This window comes from Hypanus sabinus, chromosome 11, assembly GCF_030144855.1.
Source record: "Hypanus sabinus isolate sHypSab1 chromosome 11, sHypSab1.hap1, whole genome shotgun sequence".
NCBI classification, from domain to species: domain Eukaryota; kingdom Metazoa; phylum Chordata; class Chondrichthyes; order Myliobatiformes; family Dasyatidae; genus Hypanus; species Hypanus sabinus.
Genome location: NC_082716.1, coordinates 44,550,048 through 44,575,357, shown reverse-complemented (window position 1 = coordinate 44,575,357; position 25,310 = coordinate 44,550,048). Strand labels below are relative to the sequence as shown.

General features: G+C 38.8%; 1 protein-coding gene across 1 annotated transcript in view; it reads right to left on the bottom strand.

Annotated features, from left to right (window-relative positions):
- Positions 1 to 1,204: 1,204 nt before the first annotated feature.
- ttc39a (tetratricopeptide repeat domain 39A) overlaps positions 1,205 to 25,310 on the bottom strand; it is a 79,022-nt gene continuing 54,916 nt past the window's right edge. Inside the window, exons 10-18 of the mRNA XM_059983582.1 lie at positions 24,542 to 24,609; positions 24,383 to 24,442; positions 21,260 to 21,421; positions 18,701 to 18,792; positions 16,846 to 16,966; positions 14,700 to 14,811; positions 12,216 to 12,330; positions 10,869 to 10,985; positions 1,205 to 4,135 (exon numbers count right to left, since the gene is read on the bottom strand). Coding sequence (XP_059839565.1) covers positions 4,018 to 4,135; positions 10,869 to 10,985; positions 12,216 to 12,330; positions 14,700 to 14,811; positions 16,846 to 16,966; positions 18,701 to 18,792; positions 21,260 to 21,421; positions 24,383 to 24,442; positions 24,542 to 24,609 — 965 coding nt within the window. The 3' untranslated portion in view covers positions 1,205 to 4,017. The remainder of the gene's footprint in view (positions 4,136 to 10,868; positions 10,986 to 12,215; positions 12,331 to 14,699; positions 14,812 to 16,845; positions 16,967 to 18,700; positions 18,793 to 21,259; positions 21,422 to 24,382; positions 24,443 to 24,541; positions 24,610 to 25,310) is intronic.

Genomic DNA, 25,310 nt, shown 5'->3' with positions numbered 1-25,310 from the left:
CATAGCTACTTGAAAGTGGCTATACCAGTTAGTAGGGTGGTTAAAGCTTATGGAATGCTTGCTTTTATTAGTCAAGGCATTGAGTTCAGAATTCAAGAGGTTACGTTTATAAAACTCCCAATCATCCACATCTGGAACGTTGCATACAGTTCTGGTCATCCTCCATTCTGCTATCATAGGAAGCTGGGTAAACTTGGGCTGTTTTTTCTGCAGCACCAGAGGCTGAGGGAAGATCTGATAGAGGTTTATAAGATTATGAGAGGCATAGATAGAGTAGACAGGGAGTACTTGTTTCCCAGGTTTGAAATGTCTGGTACCAGAGGGCACGCAGAGAGGGGGTAGGTTCAAGGGGGATGTGAGGGGTAAGGTTTTTACTCAGAGTCACGGATGCCAGGAATGCACTGCCTGGTATGGGGGTAGAGGCAAATACATTAGAGGCTTTGAAGTCCAGAAAAATCTGCAGATGCTGGAAATCCAAGTAACACACACAGAATGCTGGAGGAATTCAGCCAGCCAGCTATGGAAAAGAGTAACCAGTCAATGTCTTAGCCCAAATGTTGACTGTTCACTCTTTTCTAAAGATGCTGCCCGGCCTGCTGAGTTCCTCCAGCATTTTGCGTGTGTTGCAGAGGCTTTTAAATGATGTTTGGATAGGCAGATGGATGTAAGGAAGATGGAGGGATATGGTGTAGGTGGGAGGGGTTAGTGTTTGGATGTTTTTGATTTGCTTTTTAGCTGTTTCAGCATACACTGTGGGCTGAATGGCCTGTTCCTGTGCTGTACTGTTCTAAGTTCTGTGATTTTGCATCCTTCACTCTCTGCCCCATCATTGGCATCTGCCCTGGATAGTAACTGAATTCCTTCCCTGTATTTCTCGACTTCTCCACATTGAAACTTCAGAAACTTTCAAGTCTTGCTTTTTTGTGACTCCCTATAACGTCCCCTTGCTGAGTTAATATTAAGATGTTGCTCATAGGAAACATTTCTAAACATTTCATATTTTAAAGCTAAATAAATCCAAGTTACTGCATTAGTAATTTACATGTAAACTGTATTAATTATGGTTAACTTAGTAAATATAAACAAGGACAAAGGTAAATATTTAAATTTTTTAATGTTTAACAATATGAAACAGTATTTCTTGTCCTGAATCCAGCAGAACACAATCAACTGTCAAAACTAATATTTCATTTACAAATTCTACAACTATTGATCCAATCCCATGACACACTTGAAGAATTGACATTTCAGATTGTAGTTTAACTTTTCCAATATTTATGTGCAATCAGTGCATAAATATAATTAAGAGATACATGTTTAGTGCAGAACATTTAAATCTGCCAGTTTTAAAAGCAAAGTGATTGGTATCCTTTAATTTCCATTATTTCAGTTCGCAGCACATGGATTATTGTCTTTCTATTGCCCTTTCAAAGATGTTGAACGCAAGAACAATTTACATAAAGATACTTCTGAACAAATGCTTTGTTTGCCTTAAGTATTGAAGAGAATAATGTGCAATATGGCTGCCAAATCAAATGGAAATCAACAGCTCCTTGGGATTCTCAAATTTATATTTCATAGTGTAACTCTTATCCTAGAGCTTCCAGAATTTGAAGCTAAATCTCCAGCCAGGTGGAAGATCTTGCTGGAAATAGTTTTGTTCTCCTCAAGTATTTTATACTTCATATTCTTATAACAATTAAATTAAAGAAAGGTAATTTAAGTGGAGTATTGGGTTGGATGTCTTATAATGCAATACTCTAATACTAAATGATTTAGATGTCAATGATCTAGATGAGGGCATTGAAAACTATATCGGCAGGTTTGCTGACGATACTAAACTGGGTGGCAGTGTGACATGCGAAGAGGACGTTAGGAGAATACAGGGAGACTTGGATAGGCTGAGTGAGTGGGCAGATACTTGGCAGATGTCATTCAATGTGAATAAATGTGAAGTTATCCACTTTGGAAGCAGGAACAAGAGGGCAGAGTATTGTCTGAACGGTGTCGAGTTAGGTAAGGGAGAAATGCAAAGAGACCTAGGAGTCCTAGTTCACCAATCAATGAAGGTGAATGAGCAAGTGCAACAGGCAGTGAAGAGGGCAAATGGAATGTTGGCCTTTGTTACAAGGGGAATTGAATACAAGAGCAAGGATGTTCTTTTGCATTTGTACAGGGCCCTGGTGAGACCACACCTGGAATATTGTGTACAGTTTTGGTCTCCAGGTTTAAGGAAGGACATTCTGGCAATTGAGGAAGTGCAGCGTAGATTCACTAGGTTGATTCCTGGGATGGCAGGGCTGTCTTACGCAGAGAGATTGGAGAGATTGGGCTTGTACACGCTGGAATTGAGGAGATTGAGAGGGGATCTGATTGAAACGTTTAAGATAATTAAAGGATTTGATAGGATTGAGGCAGGTAATACGTTCCAGATGTTGGGAGAGTCCAGTACCAGAGGGCATGGATTGAGAATAAGAGGACAGTTATTTAAAACAGAGTTGAGGAAGAGCTTCTTCTCCCAGAGAGTTGTGGAGGTGTGGAGTGCACTGCCTCGGAAGACGGTGGAGGCTAATTCTCTGGATGCTTTCAAGAAGGAGCTGGATAGATATCTGATGGATAGGGGAATCAAGGGATATGGGGACAAGGCAGGGACTGGGTATTGATAGTGAATGATCAGCCATGATCTCAGAATGGTGGTGCAGACTCGAGGGGCCGAATGGTCTACTTCTGCACCTATTGTCTATTGTCTAAATTCAACTCGAGTTGGCTACCACTGGCTGGAAATGAAACTTTTGCATTAGCTAGCAGCTAAATCAATTATAGAAGGATATTAAGTATTTAAGGGGGAGGGTGAACTGATTATGAGAAAAATCTTTTAAGAGTTTTTCATGTTTATCTATAAATTATTTGCCTCTTTCAAGAAATAATTATTACAGATTGGAAAGTTTGCATTTCAAGATGAACGTATGAAAGTTTTTCCATATTTCTCTGGAAGGAAGTTACTACAGTATGTTTATCTATAGCAAGTCAGACAATAGTACTGAAAATGAGTTTGCATATAAATATTTTAAACTGGGAAATAGAGGGTTAAAGTAACATTCTGATAACCACCTCTTATTTCCAGAATGATGCAAAACAACCACAGATTGAATTTGTTTTTTTTTTAAAAACCTCCTGTAGTTTGAAAGAAAGTCTGAATATAAAATACCTGATGAGACTGTTGCACAGTTTTTCTCATCATTGCTACTGACCTCCCAATGCATATGGTAAGTTGTTGAATGTAGAAGCTTTTCTGCATGTAGGCCCCACCATTTAATGGGAGTATTGTTCTTAATGTGATTTGTCTGCTGGCAAAAGAAATAGCAAGCCTAGTCTTACTGAAATAAATTCTTCATCTGACATCATCGCATGTAAAATCTTCCCTAAGCAAAAAATTTAACAATAAAATCAAAAGTTGCCACTGTCCACACATTTGTCACTTTCTTCACACTATTTTTCAAACATCTTCAACATGAACTGACATCTCAGATAATTAGATTTTAATTAAATGCAAACCACTCACTAAAGACGCCTTACTAGCTGAAACAGGGTATATGCACGTTGGACACGGCAACTGATAAAAAGGTAATGAAAAGTGATGTGTTATTTGCTCTATTTAAACACTAGCAGTTTATGTCTTTATATTCTTGGGTATCTTTTGGAGGTCAATTAGTGCTGTGCAGTGATGCATTTTAATAACTGAAAACTATTTGCATATGAGATAATATATTTACATTTTTACAAGGACACTTATTTAGAAATAACATTGCTATAAATTACTAAACCAGTAACTTACTCCCTGAACCAAAGTAAACCAGTTGTGCTCATAATTGTTGAGAACCCAGTTGAAGTTGTTCTCAATCACAGAAAAAGTTCACAAAGATTACCAGTAAAAGCAAATTCACCATTCTCCAGAGAGAGGGAAAAATCACCAATGTGGATTTCATAGGTGTTTTACCAGGATAACTTAAGCATCTTTTATAAAGAAGGCAGCAATGATTTCTTCCCATTTTGTGTGTTTGCTTTCAATTTGAGAAGAGCAGCTTGGATTCGAAAATGTGTTCTTGACTCCATTGAGTAATTGTTGTAATCTTGCCTAAACAAAATAAAGTAACCTGATGTAAATTCTCCAGATTATTTGAATAGTCTGAATGCATTTAGCTAAATAACTACAATTACACAGTAAAACAAATGCTGAGACAAAATAGAGACCTATATATTGCATAACATCCTGTGCTCAAGTCATAGCAATGTCTTTTGGCTTATAATACAGCTTATAACTTTAGTTATGCAGAATCATTTCATTGTGAAGGTCTTCCCCTGCAAATGATACAATAAAGTGATCTGTGGATGTGAACACTCACGAAAACCCCTAATTATCTCAAAGTCTCTTCTGAAGAAAACAGATTCTGCTCCTCAGCCTTCATTCACAATCAATTCCTTACACTCAAAATTAATACCATTGCTTTCTCCTGTATCCAGGAGTCAATGACATCCTTTTTATTTATTAAAATATAGCATCTAACCATTATATGATCATCTTCCTCAGTCATATAATTTATTTGCTAATTACATTCAATCAAACAATAAGAAATATTTGTTCTAAATTATTTTTTCACACTGCAGCAAAATGTTGGTTGTCCGTTGGAATGGCTTTTATTGAAAGGTCATCATATCAGGAGTGAGAGTGGGAGCTTTTAAAAGGCAAGTTTTATTGATTGGCTAATTGGAGGGAACCTTAACCAATAAAAGGAAAGTAGGAATAAGTGAAACAGTCATTGTTGCAGTGGACCAGAGTAGGAGTGGGGAGCGGAGGCTTTGGTTCGGTGAGGAAGAGCAGGTGAGAACCAAATAAAAACCAGGCATTTAGTTTCCAGTTCATCATTAGCACTTGACTCAGTATAAGCAGGAAGGTAGTCAAGGCAGTGGAGTACTCCTCCCACATGAAGCCAGAAGTCACGGTCTCCTTGATTAACTATATCTACAGGAAGTGCATCCAGCTGCAGCTCTTGACAAACCAGGTCGAGGAAATAGAACTGGATTTTGATGCACTCAAGGTCACACCTGAGATTTCAGTGAAGGGGTCATACCTTCAGATAGATGGGTGACCACCAGGAAAAGTAAGTGGAGTAAACAGACAGTGTAGAGTTCCCCTGTTGTCATTCTCCTCCCTAACAGGTGTGCCACTATGGGTACTGTTGAGTGGGATGTTCATTCAGGGGCTAGCAGCAGTAGCTGGGTCTCTGGCACTGGGACCAGCTCTGAGGCTCAGAGGGGAAGGGGGCAGTCAGACAGGACCACAGTGAGAGGAGACTCAATAGAGAGTGGACAGAGAAAAGATCCTGTATCCACAGAAGAGACATTAAGATGACCCCAGGGTGAAGAGTGCACAATATCTCGAGGGGGAGAGTAAACAGCCAGAGGTTGTTGTACACATTGGTACAAACATCATGGTAGAACAAGTGCTGAGATCCTATAGAATGAGTAAGGGAGTTAGGTAAGAAGTTAAGAAGCATAACCAGGCAAGCGGTGATCTCTGGGTTGCAACTGGTGCCATGTGCTATTGAGGTCAGAAATCAACAGACAGGTCAGATGAACTCACGGCTGAGGGGGTGATGCAGAAGGCAGAGATTCAGATTCTGCAACCACTGGGATCTCTTCTACCACAGGGCAAACCTGGACAAAAGGGACACACTTGAACATGAAAAAGACCAATATCACCAATATCCATGTTGGGAAATATGCTAGTGCTACACGGGAAGGTTTAAACTAAATTGGCATGGGGTGGGCTAAAGCAGTACACCATATGAGCAAGTTTAGTAATTAGGACAGCCAGCGGGCAGAGTAAAGGAATTCTCATTTAAACTGCATTTATTTTAATGCACAAAGCTTAACAGACAAGGCAAACAAACCTACTGTAGGAGCATAAATTGGCTCCAAGGATTGGGATGTTATAACGATTACAGAAATGTAGCCGAGAGAAGGGCAGGACTGGTAGCTCAATATTCCAGAATACAGATACCTGTATCTCTGTCACACAAGGAGTGAGGAGGGGTGTTGCATTTTTGATAAGGCAAGATGTAACCGCAGTGTTTAGAAATGGCATTCTTGTGGAACTGTATAATAAACACCCCAACAGTCAGCAGGAACGCGAGGAGCAGGTCTGTGGAGAAATTGCTCATAGTTGTAATAATAGGATGGTACTAGTGGGAGATTTTAATTTTCCAGGTATTGTCTGGGCCACCTAGAGCATTAAGGGCATGGATAGGATGGAATTCATCAAATGTGCCCAGGGAAGTTTCCTGGATCGACATAGAAGACCCTAGTTAGGAGCAATAGGGTTGAGGAGGAGCAGTTGGTATACAAGTAAAGGAAGTGTGTAGTGATAATAGGACAAAATTGCAGTTGAAGTGTAACATTCAGGCAAAATCAAAAATGGTGATGAATACAAAGCTGAAGGTGTTATATTTGAATGCTAGCTGTATACGGAATGAAGTAGATGATCTTCTAACACAATTAGAGGTTGCCAGGTATGACGTTGCAGCTATCACTGAGTTGTGGCTGAACGAAAATCATAGTTGGGATCTTAACATCCAAGGACACACTTTGTATTAAAAGAATAAGCAGGTAAACAGAGGCTGGAATGGCAAAAAGTGAAATCAAAGAGATGAAATAGGATTGAAAGATGTAGAATCCTTGTGGGTAGAGGATGCAAGGGTAAAAGTCCCTAATTGGAGTTTTACAGGCCTCTGAGCAGTAGCCAGGAATATGGGATACAAATTACAATGAGAGATAGAAAAAGCATGTCAAAAAGGGCAATGTTACGGTAGTCCAGGGGATTTCAATATGCTGGTTGATTGGGAAAATTAGGTTGGTTCTGGATTCCAAGACAGGGAAGTTGTAGAATGCTTATGAAATAGTTCTTCAGAATAGTTTTTACCTGAGCCCACTAGGGGAAAGGCAATTCTGGAATGGGTGTTGTGGATTGACCCAGATTTGATTAGGAAGCTTGGGGTAAAGGTACTCAGGAGGCAGTAATCATAATATAATAGAATTCATCATGCAGTTTGAGAGGGAGTAGCTGAAGTCAGATGTTTCATATTACAGTGGAGCAAAGGGAATTACAGAGGCACAAGAGAAGAGATGACCAAAGTTGATTAGGAGGGGCAACTTGCAGGGATGATGGCAGAACAGCAGTGGCTGGAGTTTCTGGGAGCAATTCAGATCCAAGTACATCCTGAAGTAGTATTCTAAAGGAAGGATGATACAACTGTGGCTGACAAGGGAAGTCAAAGACAGCATACAAGCAAGAGAGCATATAATATAGCAAAAATTAGTGAGAGATTAGATGATTGGGAAGCTTTTAAAAATCAAACCCATAAGGAAAGAAAATATGAAGGTAAGCTAGCCAATGATATAAAAGAGGATATAAGAAGTTTTTTCAGATGTTAAGAGCAAAAAAGGTGAGAGTGGATATTGGATTGCTGGAAAATGATGCTGGAAGGATAGTACTGATGGATAAAGAAATGGTGGATGAACTTTAAGTAATTTTGCATCAGTCTTCAGTGTGGAAGACACTAGTAGTATGCTAGATATTCAAGAGTGTCATGGGGCAGAAGTGAGGGTAGTTGCTATCACTAATGAGAAGAGTGCTTAGGAAACTGAACAGCCTGAAGATAGATAGCTCACCTGGACCAAATGGACTACACTCCAGGGTTTTGAAAAAGATAGCTGAAGAGATTATGGAGGCATTTGTAATGATCTCTCAAGAATTACGGGAGTTTGGAGTGGTTCCGGAGGACTGAATTATTGCAAATGTCATTCCACAGTTTAGGAAGGGAGAGAGACAGAAGAAAAGGAATTACAGGTCAGCTAGCCTGATTTCAGTGGTTGGGAAGATGTTGGGAGTCTATTATTAAGGATGAGATTTAATTGTACTTGGAGGCACATGATAAAATTGGTCAATGTCAGCATGGTTTCCTTAAGGGAAAATCTTGCCTGATAAATCCATTGTAATTCCTTGAGAAAATAACAAGCAGGACAGACAAAGGAGAGCATAGGAGGCTGCCTATAAAAGATAAGAGCCATGGTATTACTGGAGAGATACTCGCATGGCTGATTGGCAGGAAGCAAACAGTGGGAATAAAAGGTGTTTCTGATTGACAGCCCTTGACTAGTGGTGTTCCACAAGGGTCAGTGTTGGGACTGCTTCTTTTCTTGTTATATGCATGTCAATGATTTGAAATTGATGGCTTTGACACCAAGCTTGTGTACAACAGATACACGTATAGGTGGAGAGACAGGTAGTGCTGAGGAAGCAGAGAGGCCGCAGAAGGACTCACGTTAAGAGAATGGACAAAGTAATGGCAGATGAATCAATGTAGGGAAGTGTATGGTCATGTGCTTTGCTAGGAGGAACAAAGGTTTAGACTATTTTCTTGATCTGTCAAGGGCCTTGAGTATGGAAGCTGGGGCATTATGGTGCAGTTCTATAAGGTGTTGGTGAGTAGTGTGTACAGTTTTATGGGAGAGACATGGTTAACTTAGGAGTGCAGAGAAAATTTACAAGGATGCTGTCAAGACCAGAAGGCAGGAGTTGTTTGGAGAGGTTGGTTTTTCTTTCCTTGGAACATAGGAGAATGAAGGGCTATCTTTTAGGAGTGCTTAAAATTGAGGCATAGGTAAGGTCTCTTCCCCAGGGTAGGGTGTCCAAAACTACAGGGTGAGGTTTAATGTGAGAGGGGAAAGATTTAAAAGGCATCTAGGAAAGGAAACTTTTTCATGTAGAGGGCAGCAAGTATACGGAATGAGCTGCCAGAGGATGTGGTTAAGGCAGGTATAATACTATTATTTAAGAAACATTTGGATAGATACATGGAGGACAAGGCCCGGAGCAGCATAGGCCGAACACAGGAAATTGGGACTAGTTGAGTGGGGTGTATGTTGCTGTTACAGATTTGTTCAGCTGAAGGATCTGTGCTGTGCTGCATTGCTCTATGACTATTAAATGTGGTTTGATTTTCCATGTGTTTACATTGTTTTAATTAAAACAATTTTTTCAATATCAGTGTACGCACTTCAAATTCTCGAATTTTAAGTGCAAACTATTCACCACGCGACTTTCTGCCATGTTTCAATAGGTTCATTTAAACTCATAAAAATATATACAATATACATCCTGAAGTTCTTTTTCTTCACAAACATCCGCCAAAGCACAGGGGTGCAGGAGAGCGAATGACAGTAAAATGTTAGAATCCCCAAAAAGCCCATGATTTGTACTGGTTTTATAAACAGCATGCTGAAAGACACCCAGCCTAAAAGCTAACATGAAAGTCAATAAAAAGAGGGAGCTTAAGTATGCTGTTCAGATGCCCAAGTGGTACACATTAAAAAGTTTCTACTTTTAATGAAATTGCTAACAGTCTCTTTACTGTGGCACAATCTAACTAGAGATTAGTTGAGAACAATATTTTTTTAAAAATTAATGAGTTTTACCTACCATTCTGGATTGACTATGGCTTTTAAATTCCTTATTTTTATATATTGACTTTTAATATTGCTTTCTTCTAAAGACCATTCAAATACCATTCTATGGGCAGCTTCTTAGAAAAGCATCAATGTAACTTTAAGAAGAAAGTGCAGCATATAAAGCTAGGTTCAAGACAAAGTCAACACTGAACAGGTGCATTAGTTTTGAATATACATGGTGATCTAACATCAAAAAATTCCCTTGGGTAAAGAATTTCAAAAATCATTCCCTGGGCGAGGAAATTTACTTCTATCCTCAATAGCCAACCTTTATTTTAAGGCAGTGAGCCTTGGTTCCAGATAGGGGAAACAGCATTCCTACATTAATTGACCCAACCTGCCTCAACTCCTTGGTCAATCTGTTGAGGTTTCACTGTACTCATCCTCCTGCAAGATCAGACGTGTACATTATTCAGATGCAGTCTCACAACATGTACTTAGAACAAGATTACCCTAGCAGAAATTATCTGAATTTTACTCATAAAGTTAGGATATCAAAGAGTAATGCCATGAAAATTTTCTGATGCTCTCTGGAGGCATTTCAAAAGATCTGCCTTGCATTTTCTTTGCTGATGCTCAATTCTGTTAACTCATTCTGCATCAGGACTGTTATTAAGTTATGTAGAGTTGGAGAATTCAACAGAGTCTGGAAGGTTGCAAAAGGTCCAGATGCATTCCAGCTTCCAAAGCTCTGGTATCAGAAGCAGCCGTTTCTGCCAGTCATTTTTCTGTGATTACCACTCAGCTTTTCTTTCTCTATTAGTATAATTAGGTTTGTTGGGCATAGCCCACAACCCTGCTGTCAGCTACACTAAATACATATGAAGACACATATGTGCTTCTAACTGCTATGTGGCCTCATCCTATATACTTTTTGTTCTACTCCTCTCTGCGGACGAAAACTTGGTTTTCGCTTTTTCTCAGTTGTGACCAAAATGTCTTGGGCATGTTTTTTCATTTCCCCCCCACAACCCCCCCAGAAGCAGCCTGACTTACTGAGTGTTTCCAGTATTTTTTGTTTATTAGCTTCTGCTGTCTTTAATTTTAATCTGTCTGGTGGTACAGGCTCTATGTCTTTATACAATGAGAACTCACGATCACACAACAAGCTATGACAACCTCATGGCAGCATACTGATTTGTCCTATGTATGATAGGTTGTACAAGAGTATTTAGATATTTCTCTGCTACCTAGCCCAAGGATTCACATACAAATATGTACATATATTTCAATTACATTTTCTGGATATCGAATAACTTGAATTTTACTTTCATGTTATAAGATAATATTTAGATTCTTACTTTGCACTTTCCAGAAATTTGATTGCCTCATCATTCCTGCCTTCTTGCATGCAAAGAAGACCATGTTCCAGTAAGGCATTTGGAATCAGGTAATGGTCATACTTGATCATGTGCTGGCTGAAACAGTGAACAGCAGGTAAATGACTGATTGGTTTAAAAAAGTAACATTAGGTTAAAATAAGCTGCAATAGTCCTCACAATTCAGTCTTTTCCAAGTTCACAACCATTTTCCTTTGGGCTGATCAGAATAGGCGTCACTCTGAGTCATCACTGTCAGTTTGTAGTGTGTATAGAAATTAACTCTTTCCTTTGTACAGTTGCTTTCCATGAAGTGCTGTTTAAATTTTATCAGCCATTTATAGGACAAAGTTTTTATATAATGGAAATGAAATTTACAATCTTCCGATTTGTCTACAAAGGTTCTACTACACAGATGTTTTCAAAATGAGTGTAAATTTTGATGAAGGAACTTGCAGTGTCATCAATCCTTGGCTCTATATTCAATAGAAGACGACAGTCAGAGAGCTGTACAACACAGAGGCATTTCCACCTGACTGATCCATGTTTATTGTGATGCCCATCTACACTAATCCCACTTGCCTGCAGTCTGGCTGTATCCCTCCTCTCCTCTCTGATTGAAGTAATTGTTCATATGCTTCTGAAATAGTGTAGTTGTTTCTATCTCCACCACTGCATCTGGCAGCTTGTTCCATCCTCTGTGTAAACTTGCCCTCCAGATCTCCTTGAAATTTCTATACTCTCATCTTAAACCTTTGCCCACTGGTTTTGGATTTCCCTATCTTGGGAAAGAGTCTTGCATTCTATCCCCCTCAACCTAATGATGAAGCATTCAAGGCTGAGCCTACAGTGCTCTATTGGAATCAATTCCAGCCTGTTCAATCGCTCCTCGTATCCAAAGCTTTCAATCTAGGCACCAACCTGGTGAATCTCTTCTGCATACTTTGTGTAGTGTGCTGTCCAGAATTGTGCACAATGCACCAGGTGTGGACTAACCAGTATTTTGTACATGATGTTGCAACTCTTATACACCATGATGTATCAGCTTTCCATGACTGCATTTTCACATTGTTCTTAGCACAACATTTTCTGGAACCTAGCAAATAATATTGTACTGTTATGGGTAGAGATATGAAACCAGGGTTTTGTTTAAAAGTATAATAAACTTGGGGTCTAAGTGATTTGTTCCAGCTCCTACTTCCTATTTATAACTGAATTCCTTTCCTTGGTAAGGGAATTTTTAAGGGTAACAATTCCTTTACAAAGTCTGTCAAAGGTTGGAGAAACATGTTTTCAAATGTTATTAGATTTTCAGTTAATTCTACCTACTTTGTATGAATCCAGCTGAAGTACTCTTCTGCTTCCGAGAGTTTGTCTAAGTGTTTCAGACAAAGACCTTTAAGCAGCTTCACCAGGCACTTATCATCCATAAGATACTCATTTACTGAAATTAAAAGGCCAGAAAAGGATCAAAAAAAGACACAAATGTATTTAATCTTGATTGAACTTTTTTTTAAAACTGAAAAATGTAATCATGATCAAAAGCAAGTTAGATTGCTGTTATCTATAAAATATTAGTTTACCTGTGTGCACTAAAGAACACTGTATTCTAAAGAATTCTTTTTAGCTTGCATCATATTCTCAGAATATCAAAAATGAACTGCAGTGATAATAGGAGAATGTGGATTCCAATCGTTGCACAAGCACTCACAAATATTCTGATGAGATAAAGTACCAGATAATATGACATTCCTTAGTGCTGTCATTTGCTGGGGGATTAATGCTGTCTGGAATATGTTGGATGCTGATGTTTTTGATCCAAAGTCAAGAATGAAGCATAAAACTTGTTGCTTACAATTGTCTATTAAGTGCTAAGAGAACAAAGGGATTGGAAAGGAAATAGCAAAAGCAGAGCCTAGTAGCAAGAGAAGGCGAAGGCAGGAAAGAGACAAAGATAAAAGAGGAAAAGACAAGATACTTTGCTCTTCTTATACCAGTTTGCTAATTAGCAATAAATTTCATTCAAATTGTGTTGCTTGAATTAGCCAATATGAGAGCCCCCAAGCAATTCATGTGATACTGCACCTGTAATAAATTGTGTGAAAAAACTACAACCTCTATAAAACACACTGAACAATTACAGGTACACAGGTAACTATACAGACAAGCAATAGTTAAACTTCAAGAAAAATATCAATTACACAGTGTAATCCAACAAATACTACAATAACCTTACTGCAGTCATTCAGATAATTGTCATGGAATCTCATCTCCATTTTAGGGGGCAGAAAATGGATATGGTATTCCATGGCAATTATCTGAATGTTTTATATCTTCACAGTCAAAGTGGCAAGATGGAAACCTCTGGTTTTGTTATTCCCTGTAAGCAACTTCTCTTCCCAATAAACTCCCATCTTGAGGATCTCCATGGATGGTTACTACAATGCTCACCATAGCCTTCTACTGTAACCAGAGCCTAAAGTCAGGATCCAAGCTCATCTCTCAAAACCAGCTCTACATTTGTCAGCTGAAAAATGGTGAATTCAGCAGACAGCTCAAGTATGAACAAGCCATGAGAGTCCTTTCAATGCATATAGAAGTTTTGATGACAGCTGCATACTACCAGTAATTCTAGGGAATAACAGCTTTACAATCAATAAAGAGCTTGGGTTAAGATGGAAACAGGTGTCATGAATGCAATCCGTTACTCTGAACTTACGCAAAGATCAGTCTTGGCAAATCCATGTAGTCATGGTACCTGCAGATCTCTATCAGAGAAGAAGAGGCATTCTCCTCTCTGTTCAGCAAACATCCACAGTGTTTCACATACAGTGGTTAGCTACAGCTGGGGACATGTAATGTATTTCACCCATTAATGCATGGAATCCATAGGTTCAGGGTGAGATTTATATTCCCCTCCATAGAATTGTACAGGGTTGGAACTCTCAGTCATTATTAACTGAGGAAAGACCATTGCTCATCAGAGGAAAGGACTGTAGCTCTCAAACCTCTGGGGCACAGGTAACCCCTACAGCCTTTTCCTTACCCTAGGCCTGCCTTGTGGGAGATTTCTTGATCGTGGCTGCTCTCTCCAGCTTGAGGCCAAGGAGATCACAATCAAAGACCACTGTGCTTTTAGCCAAAAGAAAGGCTGTACTTCCAAATTACTTCTGAATGTCCAGGAGCACTGCAGCACCATGTTCACAAGGTCTGCTCTAACTGACATTCAAAGAGCTGATGAATACTTTAAACAGCACACATGTAAGAGCTTCGTCCTACTGATCAAACCCAATTCCCTATGTTTGGTTTACTGGATGGTATCTGCACACACATGAATGACTTTTATTAGGGAAGTATTAATCGGGCATTAGCTAAGAATTGGCATCACCTCTACTCTAAAGTTCTACTTTATTTAAAAGGGCATTAAGGACATAATATAATTCAACCCTATGCTGCTTAAAATACAAGCACCACACACTTGAACTTCAAAGCCATATTCTCTGGAAGTTGCATTATTAGTCCAAACCTGTGAACTACTGTAATAATTTAACTATTGCACAACAGAACAGTGAGAGTCAAAAACATCACATGCCAGTCAGGTAATTTTAAGCTCATTTTACAAAGCTGAATGCCCAGAGATCAGAATTCTCAACATTATCAAAACCAGTAGGAGAAACACAAGATTCAGAAACATTTAATTAAACTGATGGTCTATTTAAAACCTGCAGGCGCAGCACTGCCTTACAGCTTCTGATCCTTTCTCCATGTTATCAAATACTTCATTTTATGTGAATTCCTCAAGAATGAACATACCTGGCACACTGTCAAGTCTCCTCTCAGCACTGTTAAGCGTCTCAAGCATGCCTTCTGTCAGATCTTGATGTTTACCAATTACTGTATAGCCATTCCAAATGTACATCATTTCCTGAAAGAGGAATGGATTAAATTATATCTCTTCTATTATGTGGCAATTCATTACGGTTACAAATCTGAAGTCTCATTTCCAGTTAAATTAAGTGATATTTCCCCAAAGAAGGTGGTGGTGTTAGGTGTCTTGAAAAATATTAAGTAGATGTTCCCAGAACCTCACAGAATCTATTCCAAGACACTGAGGGAATCAAAGGAGGATATTGGTGGGGCCTTGACAGAGATCTTGCCATCTACTTAGCCAAAGGCAGGTCCTAGAAAACTGGAGAGTAATCATAATTTAGTACAATTTTTAAGAAGGGCAATACGGATAATCCAGGAAATTATAGACTATTGGGCATTACATCAGTGGCAGGTAAATTACTGAGGATTCTTCAGGGCAGTATTTACTCACATTCAGAAAAGCATAGACTTATTAGGAAAAGTCAGCATAACTTGGTGCAAGTGGGGTCCTGTCTCACAAATATGACTGATTTTTTTTTCAGGAAGTGACAAAAATGACCGAAGAGAGTAGTAAAATGGATGTTGGCTTTACAGACTTCAGTAAAGCATTTGACAAGCTCCATCTTAGTGGACTGGTCCAGAAGACTAGGTTGCATGGGAACCATGGTGATTTGGCAAGTTGGATACAACATTGTTTTGGTCATAGAAGATAGAGATAGCAGTGTTTCTCTGACTGGAAGTCTGTGACTAGTAGTGTTTAGCAAGGATTAGTGCTTGAACCTCTTGTTTGTGATTACATATAAAAATGTGGATGAAAATGTAGATGGTCTGATTAGCAAGTTTGAAGATGACACAAGAAGTTGTGAATGGTGTCAAAGGATCCAGATCAATTGAAATTTTGGAGAGAGGAAGTGGACTCAATGAGAACAAGTATGAACAAATTGTATATTTTGTGAGGTCAAATTCAAGAGGGAAGTTTAGAGAAAATGGCAGGGCCCTAGGAACTTTGGTGTATAGAAGGATTTTGGGGTGCAAGTCCTTAGCTATCTGTAAGCAGCAGCACACGTGAACAGTAGTAAAGACATCTATGATGTGCTTGTCTCATTGGTCAGGGCACTGACCACAAGAATTGGCAACTCAAGATGCAGCTGCATAGTTATGCCACATTTGGAGTATCATGTGCACCTATGGTCTCCATACTCTTGGAAAGATGTGGAGGCTTCGGAGACCATACAGAAGAGGTTCTCCAGGATGTTGCCTGGACCAGAGTGTATTATCTACAAGCAGAAGCTAAGGAGTGATGTGATAAAAGTACCTAGAATTATGAGACGTGTTGATAAGGTTCAGTAGTCTTTTTCCAAGAGTGGGAAAGTCAAATACTAGAGGGCACAGGTTTAAGGTTAGAGGGAGAAATTTTAAAATAGATGTGTGGAGCAAGTTTTTTTTTTGGTTTTTTTAATAAACACAAGCCGTGGTAGGTGCCTGGTTTGTTGAGCAATAGTTGCATTACTAACATAATGGTTTGAACTAATAATGCAGCTTCCAGAGAACATGGCTTCAAAGTTCAAGTACATTGTGCTTGAATTATAGCACGTCCCCTTTGCCCATTTATACAAAATGGAACTTTTGACTGTCTGGTTCTACGTACATCATGCCCAAGAAGTAGAAGTGATGCCAATTCTTGGCCACTGCATTGTCGGAAGAGGTGGTTAAAGAGGCATTTAGACATGTCCGAACAGACAGGGACTGGACCAGACAGAAGTCAGATGGAGTTAGTTACATTAGCAGAGGACCTGTTCCTACCCTGTATTGTTCCAAGTTTATGTTAAACTCCATAATCTGAAGAGGAATGAATGGTTCATATGCAAAAGCCATACACATTATCAAACTTGCTATCTTTTGGTGTGATCGGATAATCCAAAGCAAGGAAATTAGTTGCAGTATGTTTACATTGACAAAGAACAACTTCATCCATAAAATTACATTTTACTGGATCCTCATCACCAAAAAGGCCAAAGAATAAATAGCATTTAGACTGGCAACTTTTGTGAAACAGCAGAGCACTGATATAATTTGTGTTGTTACTTACCAAGGGAGGCACTGTGAGTTTTACAGGATTCTGTGTAAGATAGCGTCGTGCTTTTCTGATTGCAAACTTTTCTGTCGGCAGAGACTTTCCAGCAATTTTCTGTTTCATATTTGGCACTTCCCTGCAGACAAAATAGTTGTGACTAATATGTTCAATCATTTCAACCATAGCGCGTTCATGGAGCAAACATAAATGCTCAACATCAGTTTTGTAAAACATATTAGTGTTTGACAGTCTGCTGGAGGAACCCAGCAGGCTGATCAGCGTCTATGGAGGCAGGTGAAAGGGATGGAAATGTCAACATTTTTGGTCAAGGAGATTCTGGATTTGGCCTTTGCTGGACTTCAACCTGAAGCATTGCCATTTCACCCCTCCACCTCTCCCCCACAATACCGCTCGAAATTCAAGTTTCTCCAGTAAATAGCTTGCTCCAGATTCCAGCAACTGCAGTATCTTGTGTCTCCATAACAGCATTTGATACCTGTGCTTTTCAGCCACTGAGCAAGGATGGTAAGGAATTTTCATTATTCAGAAACATTACAATGTACACTAGCACCCTGTTGAGGCAGCTCTTCATAACATCTGGGAATTACTGAAATGGAGACTGAGTGGGCATACGAGGACTGCAGCAATCTTTCACATACAACTGCAGCAGCTTCCTTGAATGCTGGTGTTTACTTGTCATCTCTCAAAACTGGTCTCTGCCTCAATCACTCTTCATGCCAACAACTACTCCTGCAAGTGATTCAAATATTACTGTCTCTGGCTATAGATTCCACTTATAACTGACTACTTCAGAAAGAACAAATTGTGTTTTTGTCTGCAAAATGTAGTTGAGAATTACTATGTAAATAGATGAAGTTGTCGGTGTGTTGATTGTACCTATAAAGATTGCCCCTTTTGGAGAAGCAGACAACAACTTCTGATCTTCCAGGTTCAACTTTGCACGTCACGTGCCCCTTCAAATGTGACAATATCACAATAATCAAGGAAGCACAGTCACAATCCCCAAGATTACTGCAAACATTTCATTTTATAACTTGCTATAGATGTTCCCCAAGAAAATATTCCAAATTGCACCCAACAATATAAGGAGGCAGGGAAAATACATTATTTCAATTCTGAAGTGCATGACCATTGTTCAATATACTCTACTGGAAAGATGGTTTCATTCATTTATTTTATTCAGATTTGTCAGACACCCTATACAGTTGAATATCTTGCTCAGCTGCAAAGAGTGGCCAAATCACATAAAAATTGCATATACCCAAGGAAGGAGTCAGTGGAGATTAGGGAGAAAAAGAAAATATCAACAAAACAGAGCTCCCACGTACTCCAAATTTGGATGTGATTTCCTTTCCGAGTATTTATCCATAGATTCTTAATTACAACTGAATGGATAAGGGCAATCTTTTTCCAACAATCATTTAAACTTAAGTTATTAATTGGAAATATTTGAATATATTTTAGTAGTTCCCTGAAGGAATAGATGTGTAAAATGTGATATCTATTTCACCGTGTAGATCAGCAGTCAACTAACAGAAAGCTGTTTTTAAGGTAATCAACTAGTCAGCAGGAAGGGCAGTTTCTTCTAGCACGCAAGAACTACATAATGTATACCCTAATGCAGTAAAGTATGTAATATTCTTTACAAATAATTAATATATTTAAAAATTGATCATATATTTACATTGAAGATCACCAACAGGTCATCAAACACATTGTACAGGATTAAAAGGATCAGCTTCTCTCGCCATATGCATTTATATGTATTGGGAAATTTCTGTGGTGCTGTAACTAAATATAACAAAACTATAACTGAAACATATAAAGACAAGCATGTTAACTCACTTACCTGAATAGTTCAATTTCATCATCTCCAAATGGCTTGTAGTCATCTTCCGCAAACATGCTGAGATAGGCTGCTTTCATGTACATGTATGTAGACTATGTTGATAAGGAAAAATCAAAATATTAATTAAGTAATACTTTAACATACTATTTGTTTCTGCCTTTTCAGTAACTTTTTCCTCCTAGGTGATTTTATTTTACATTACTGAAATAACAGAAAATATTTATTCCAGCATTTCGAAAGACCATTGAAACATACTACTAATTTATAATTACAGGTATAAACAGATCTAATTTATAAAATCATTTAACAATAAGAATGAGTTGCCATGTTATCTTTGTAGCAGTGGCACATTTAAGGAATTTTCAGTGTTAGTTTATTTCATCACAGCCATCTGGATTAGATTCAAATCTGCTTCTACAAGGACACAACATATTTTCACTGTTGCCTAAATAAGCAGAGATGGATTCATCTTACAGATGTCCTGCTAAATTTAAACATTGTGAGGATTGGTCATCACAACCATTCTGATGAACATCATCTATCACCAGATCAAGGCAGATGCCACCCCTCTTAGTCTCATTTGGCTTTCCATCTTGATACATTCTAGGTTCATCAAGCTGATATTTTATCTTCCCTGTAGGCCTCTGGTTTCCTGTTGGTGAACCTGCAGAAAGAGGCACTTGGTTTCCCTGGTTCTAAATGCTATAACCATTAGAAGTTGAATAAGAGAGTATCATTAATGAAGGTCTCTTCATTACACGTGGTAAATGTGTGAGGAATAAAATATAAGAATAGCTATAGTTAAAGTCATTATTTACCCTATACAGTAACAGTCTACAATTGCCACCAGCAACATTCTGTCAGTCAACCATTAATGAGAAAGTCCTATGGACAAGCCATATATTGTAAATACTGAAGCCAAAAAAGGCTTGGTATTCTGCAGCAGGTGATTCACCTCTTTACACCTCTCCATCATCTACTTGGCACACATCAGGAGTATGACTGTGTACTGGATGAGCTTTGCTATGGCACAGCACTGAAGCCCAACTGGTTGGCACTCCATCTACTACCATAAGCAATCATTCACTCCAGAACTGCACACTGCCTTCCAAAACGCACAGCAGTAACTTGCCTAGGCTGCTGTTATAGCACCACACTAATTTATGACTGGAACCACATGGACAAGGCAAGGCAGCAGAGGTGTAAAGGAACCAGGAGGTGGTGTTCCCAAGTCAGATTTGGAAACATATCCCATTCCTGTATTGTTGTGGAGCCAATCTTGCTCAAGTGCATGATGGGAGTATCTCATCAGATGGTGATGGCATCTAGGGATGGCCAATGAATGCTGGCCTTACAAGCGATGCCTTCATTCCATTAATAAAAGGAAAACCCTGAGAGATTAAAATTGATTAATTACAGTTTCTTTTGGAGCTATTAGTAAATTGATGGATAAATGACAAACAAGAAAAAAAGAGTAAAAACAATGTTTTAAGCTGCATCACGAAAATGAATAAAAATTAAAACTCGGCCTACGAGCCAGTGGCAGTCCTATGAAGTTTGTCCTCTCAATATGTAGAAATCAGAAAATGATACAAATTTTAAACACAAATTCTGGAAAAAAAATGGAAAATGCTGGAACCATTCAGCAGGACAGGCAAAAACTGTCAGAGCTATTGCTGCAAGTTAATAATTAATCATCTAAAATATAAACATCAGTGTGCTAAGTGTCCTGGTCTTTATTTTTTTTTAATTCCACCTCTAGAGCAAATTTGCTTCATGACTTATGGATATTATGCAATTTTCCAAACAATATACTTCAATGCCAGTGCTCCAATGCAGATTCCACTGACTGAGCAGCACAAGTTCTCACAGTGGGCCGAGGAATGCTGTGTTCTGCTGGCACGATGACTCACAGCTAATCAGCAATGGCCGACACACTGAGAGTAGGAGTCTGAGGAATGGTGGAAGTTCATTTATTAAGGCAGCGTGGTCAGCTTACCATTGCCAGTGCCAGTCTTGAGCAGCTTTTGGTGTGAGCTCAGGGAAATTTGGAAAGGCACTGGCTTCCTTGCTGGGTTAATAGATCATTGCAAATGTCGTTTTACAGATTATTTTATTCAAAATTCTCTCTGCACTGATAATGCTAAACAGAAATAGGATTTGTCACTGGAACCCATGAAAAGGCAAAACCTTTTCCCACAAAGGAACAGGCCCTTTGCCCACATTGTTGTGCCAAACCAATTAATTAGTAATCAAATGGCTAATTTAACTAATCTCTTCTAACTACAAAATGTCCATATCCTTCCCTTTTCCTCACTTACCACTGAGTTTGCAGGACTATCCTTGCTTCCTTTCTTGAAAAATGAAACAACATTAGCAACTCACCCGTCCTCCAGGCTGGCAAGCTAAGTTTTAGGAGTAACATTTGAACCCAAGCCACAACACTGTTGTATACACCAAAAAACAAACGTCAAGGTTTGCCCAGTGTCTGAGGGAGCATGCAGATTAATAGGAAAGACTTGATTTCCCAAGCAATAACTCATCTAAAGCTATTCTCACCTTAGACCACGAATTTTCTTTACTCAGTAGATCAGCATAGAAATATGCCATTTTCCACTGGCGCTTGAAAGTAAAACACCACATCAGCTCCCAGTAGCACATGTGATGAAACTGCTTCCAGTGTTGCTGGGCCTCACAACACTCCTCAAAGCGTGAAATAGCCTGAAGATCAAAGGAGAGAGTAAATAAATCAAACTCCTATTTTCAGTAAGGTTTTGTACGTTATACTTTTTTGAAGTATCGTTCCACTCCACTGTCAGGACAGCTTATTTTATTTGGTTCAAAATTGATAGGTGCTTTTTAAAGAATCTGGTTGTGAATTTGATAACTAGGAAGAAGAAAAGCAGATAGTTTACACATAAGGAGCTTTTTCTTATCCAGAGAGATTATGAGTTAAGTTTGTCAGGAGAGGGGAGGATGGGGGATATCATTATTTTAAGTTGCTTTCAATCGCCAAAGGGCAATATATACGTAACCAAGAGCAGCAGTGATTCAAATGAACAGACCACACAAAGCAAAATGGATGTAGAAATAGCTCCACACGATTTTTTGTCAGTTTGTCATCCTAACACTGTTAGTGAAACTTGCATAAAGGTTGATGCCTCACAGAGCAGTGTTGTTAATTTTCTGTGTGTAACGCATTCCCCATTGATATGTTGCAAGTTAAATGTGTCACAGCAGGTGGATTACTTTCAGAGAGGACTCCCACAGGTGGAGAGGGTCAGTAACTTTAAATTCCTAGGTGTCACTATCTCAGAGGACCTGTCCTGGACCCATCATATGAATAAAATTGCAAACAAAACACAACAGCACCTCTACTTCCTCAGAAGTCTGTGGAGATTTGGCATGTCATCAAAACTCTTGGCAAACTTCTATAGAAGGGTGCTGACTGGCTGCATTACGGCCTGGTATGGGTACACCAATGCCTTTGAGTGGAAAATCCTACGAAAGGTAGTGGATTCGGCCCAGTACATCACACGTAAAGCCCTCCTGACCACTGAGCACATCTACATGAAATGTCATCATAGAAAAGCAGCATTCATCATCAAAGATCCTCACCACCCAGGCCATGCTCTTTTCTCAATGCATCCATCAGGTGGAAGGTACAAGAGCCTAAGGACTCACACCACCAGAACAGTTACTACCCCTCAACCATCAGGCTCTTGAACAAAACGGGATAACTACACCTGTTCTGTTTCTGGTGTTCCCACAATCGATGATCTTACTTTAAGGACTCTTTATCTTGTTATTTCATGCTCTTGTTATTTATTGCTATTTACTTATATCTGCATTTGTACAGTTTGTTGTTCATTGATCCTGTTTACAATTACTGTACTATAGACTTGCTAAGTATGCCTGCAGCAAAAAGAACCTTAGGGCTGTATGTGGTGACATGTATGTACTCTGATAATAAATTTTACTTTGAACTTTGAGCTCAAAGTGACATAGCACAGTAAGCAACAGCTCCATCTACTGGAAGCAGTTGCCAGTGATTCAATGGATTCTGCAGAGATGACAGTGCAGTGGGCAAGTGCTCGTGAAGGGGTCACAGTGACCCCGACAGATGGGAAAAGTAAAATCTGCAGAAGGATTGTTCTTTTAGGCCACAGATCAAAGAAAGAACAAATGTGGTATTGCTGTTAGACATTTTAATGGTGTTGTTTTAAGCAGATTAAGTAAATAAATGCTGATTATTCTCTGAGTAAATTACTGCTGTTGAGTTTGAACATTACATTGGAAATTTACTTTTAATGGCATCTGGGACAGTGGAGGGGTGTACCAAGATTAAAGTGATGTGGAAGGTGAAATTCCCACTGACAAATGCAGAAATAATTCCTGATACTCAATCGGCAGGACAGCGCCTTTTATTAGACGTTGCGTGACTTTTCTAGCCCACGGTGGTGTAATATCAATTCAACTCCAGGCTGGTGATTCTGCGGGGAACCTCTGGATTCAGTCTTCCCCAGCTGGTCAAGTGCAGGACCTGCTAAGTGACAGATGCCAGTCCATACCCACTTCTGATCTATCACTGAACTCAATGCACAGTCCAGTAGAATGAAACTGGGAAACCTGCATCTTCTATTCTTCACCAAGAGACTTAGTGCAGGATCTGTGACCCCATTTATGTGTATGAGGCTTCTTACTATAGAGACTGAATAATGTAAATAAAGTAAAATATATAATTAAAATTGCCTTATTTGTATTTCCTAATCCTTTCTATCATTTCTGTAATATGGTTTTAATTATTTTAAATTTTTAATCTGCTTTTACTTAAGTTACCTAAACAAGTTAATGGGAAGGGTCCATGGCATAAAAAAGGTTAGGAACCTCTGACCCAGAGCAATTTGATTAGCTGTTAATCATTTCTGAACAACTTTTACAAACTGTTAAAAAGGCATGTCAGTTCTGACAGGAGGCAACGCTTTGCATCACCAGACGAGCTTTTAAATTGGGTGAGCTGAATCCAACATGATTCACAAAAATGTTCTAATTAAACATGCTGTAGTCACTCCAATGTTGCAGAAGAGATGGGTATGTAATATCTTTTGCAGATTAGTCAGATAAAAATTGTTACATTTACTTGCATTGCTCTTATCAACTTCATTTGCAAACTAATGGTAAATTCATTCTTTGCAATACAGAAACAGATGATAGCTACATCTCTTTGAAATAAGTCAGTGTGAATCAATGTTCTCTCTAAAATGTAATGACCAATGTGCTCAAGAATCTTGTGCTGTGCAATGTTTTGCCCAGGGACAACAACGTGTAAACACTGAATTTTTAAATGGAAGCTATTCAAAAAATAATAAGCCATTCCATTTTTAAATAGATAAGTTCCTTTGTGCTTCACACTCTTCAGAAACCAGAAAAGGAAATGTGATTGTGTTTGATTGTGAATTATACTTAACATGCCAATAAGGTAGAGGGTGACAACCTTTTGTGCGGAGTTTAAAATTCCTTTGTGTGCTAGTAACAAAAGATGTGGGCATGCACCTTAGAGGTGTGAAATCATTAAATTAAACAATAAAAATCAATGATGAAATTTGGCAATCTGCTCTGCCTAACTACTTGGCTAATAACAGTAGTAAAATTATTTTTTTAATCTAACTATTCACTACTTACTATGTCAATATTGCCTCTGATTTCTTCAATTCTTCCTGCAAAGAAAAGGAAGATAGCACCCTGCAGGAATAGATGAACAAAAAGATCGGTTTAATAATCACATCAATGTCAAAATGAATACATTAAAACAACTATTTCTGGCCTCCTCAGAACTCTTACCTTTGGATACCTTTTAAGAAAAGGTAACAGTAAACGTTCTGCATCGTCAACATCACCTTCACCGGTGCCTGTTCAGAATTACAAGTTCAGTTCACTTAGGGCATTGTATGATATTGTATGACAGTTTTAAAAAGGTTTCATTTATTTTTGACTTGAAATCTCAGTAATATAATTAAAGATTTTACAGACTGATATATACTCAGTGGCTACTTTATTAGGTACACCTGTACGTAGAACAGTATAACCCAGGAACAGGCCCTTTGTGCCAAACCTATTAAATTAGTAATCAAATGAGAAACTAATCCCTTCTGACTAGATAATATCCCAATTCTTCCATTTTCCTCAGATTCATGTGCCTATCTAAACATCTCTTTAAAATGTTTCTGCCTCTACCACCACCCCAGACAGTACATTCCAGCCATCCACACTGTGTAAAAATCTTATCCCTCACATCTCCTTTGTAATTACATCCTCTCACCTTACAAGCTTGCCCTCTGGTATTGCCACTTCCGGAAAAAATATTGTCTCCCTACTCTATCTATGCTTCTCGATCTTATAACCCTCTAACGCATCTGCCCACAGTCTCCACCACTCCAGAGAAAACAAGTTTGTACCATCTCTAGTTATAGCACATTCCCTCTAATCCAGGCAACATCCTGGTAAACCTCATTTGCAGTCTCTCAAAACCCTTGATATTCTTCCTATAATGAGGTAACCAGAACTGTGTGCAATACTTCACTTGCAGTCCTCTACAGTTTTATAAAGCTGC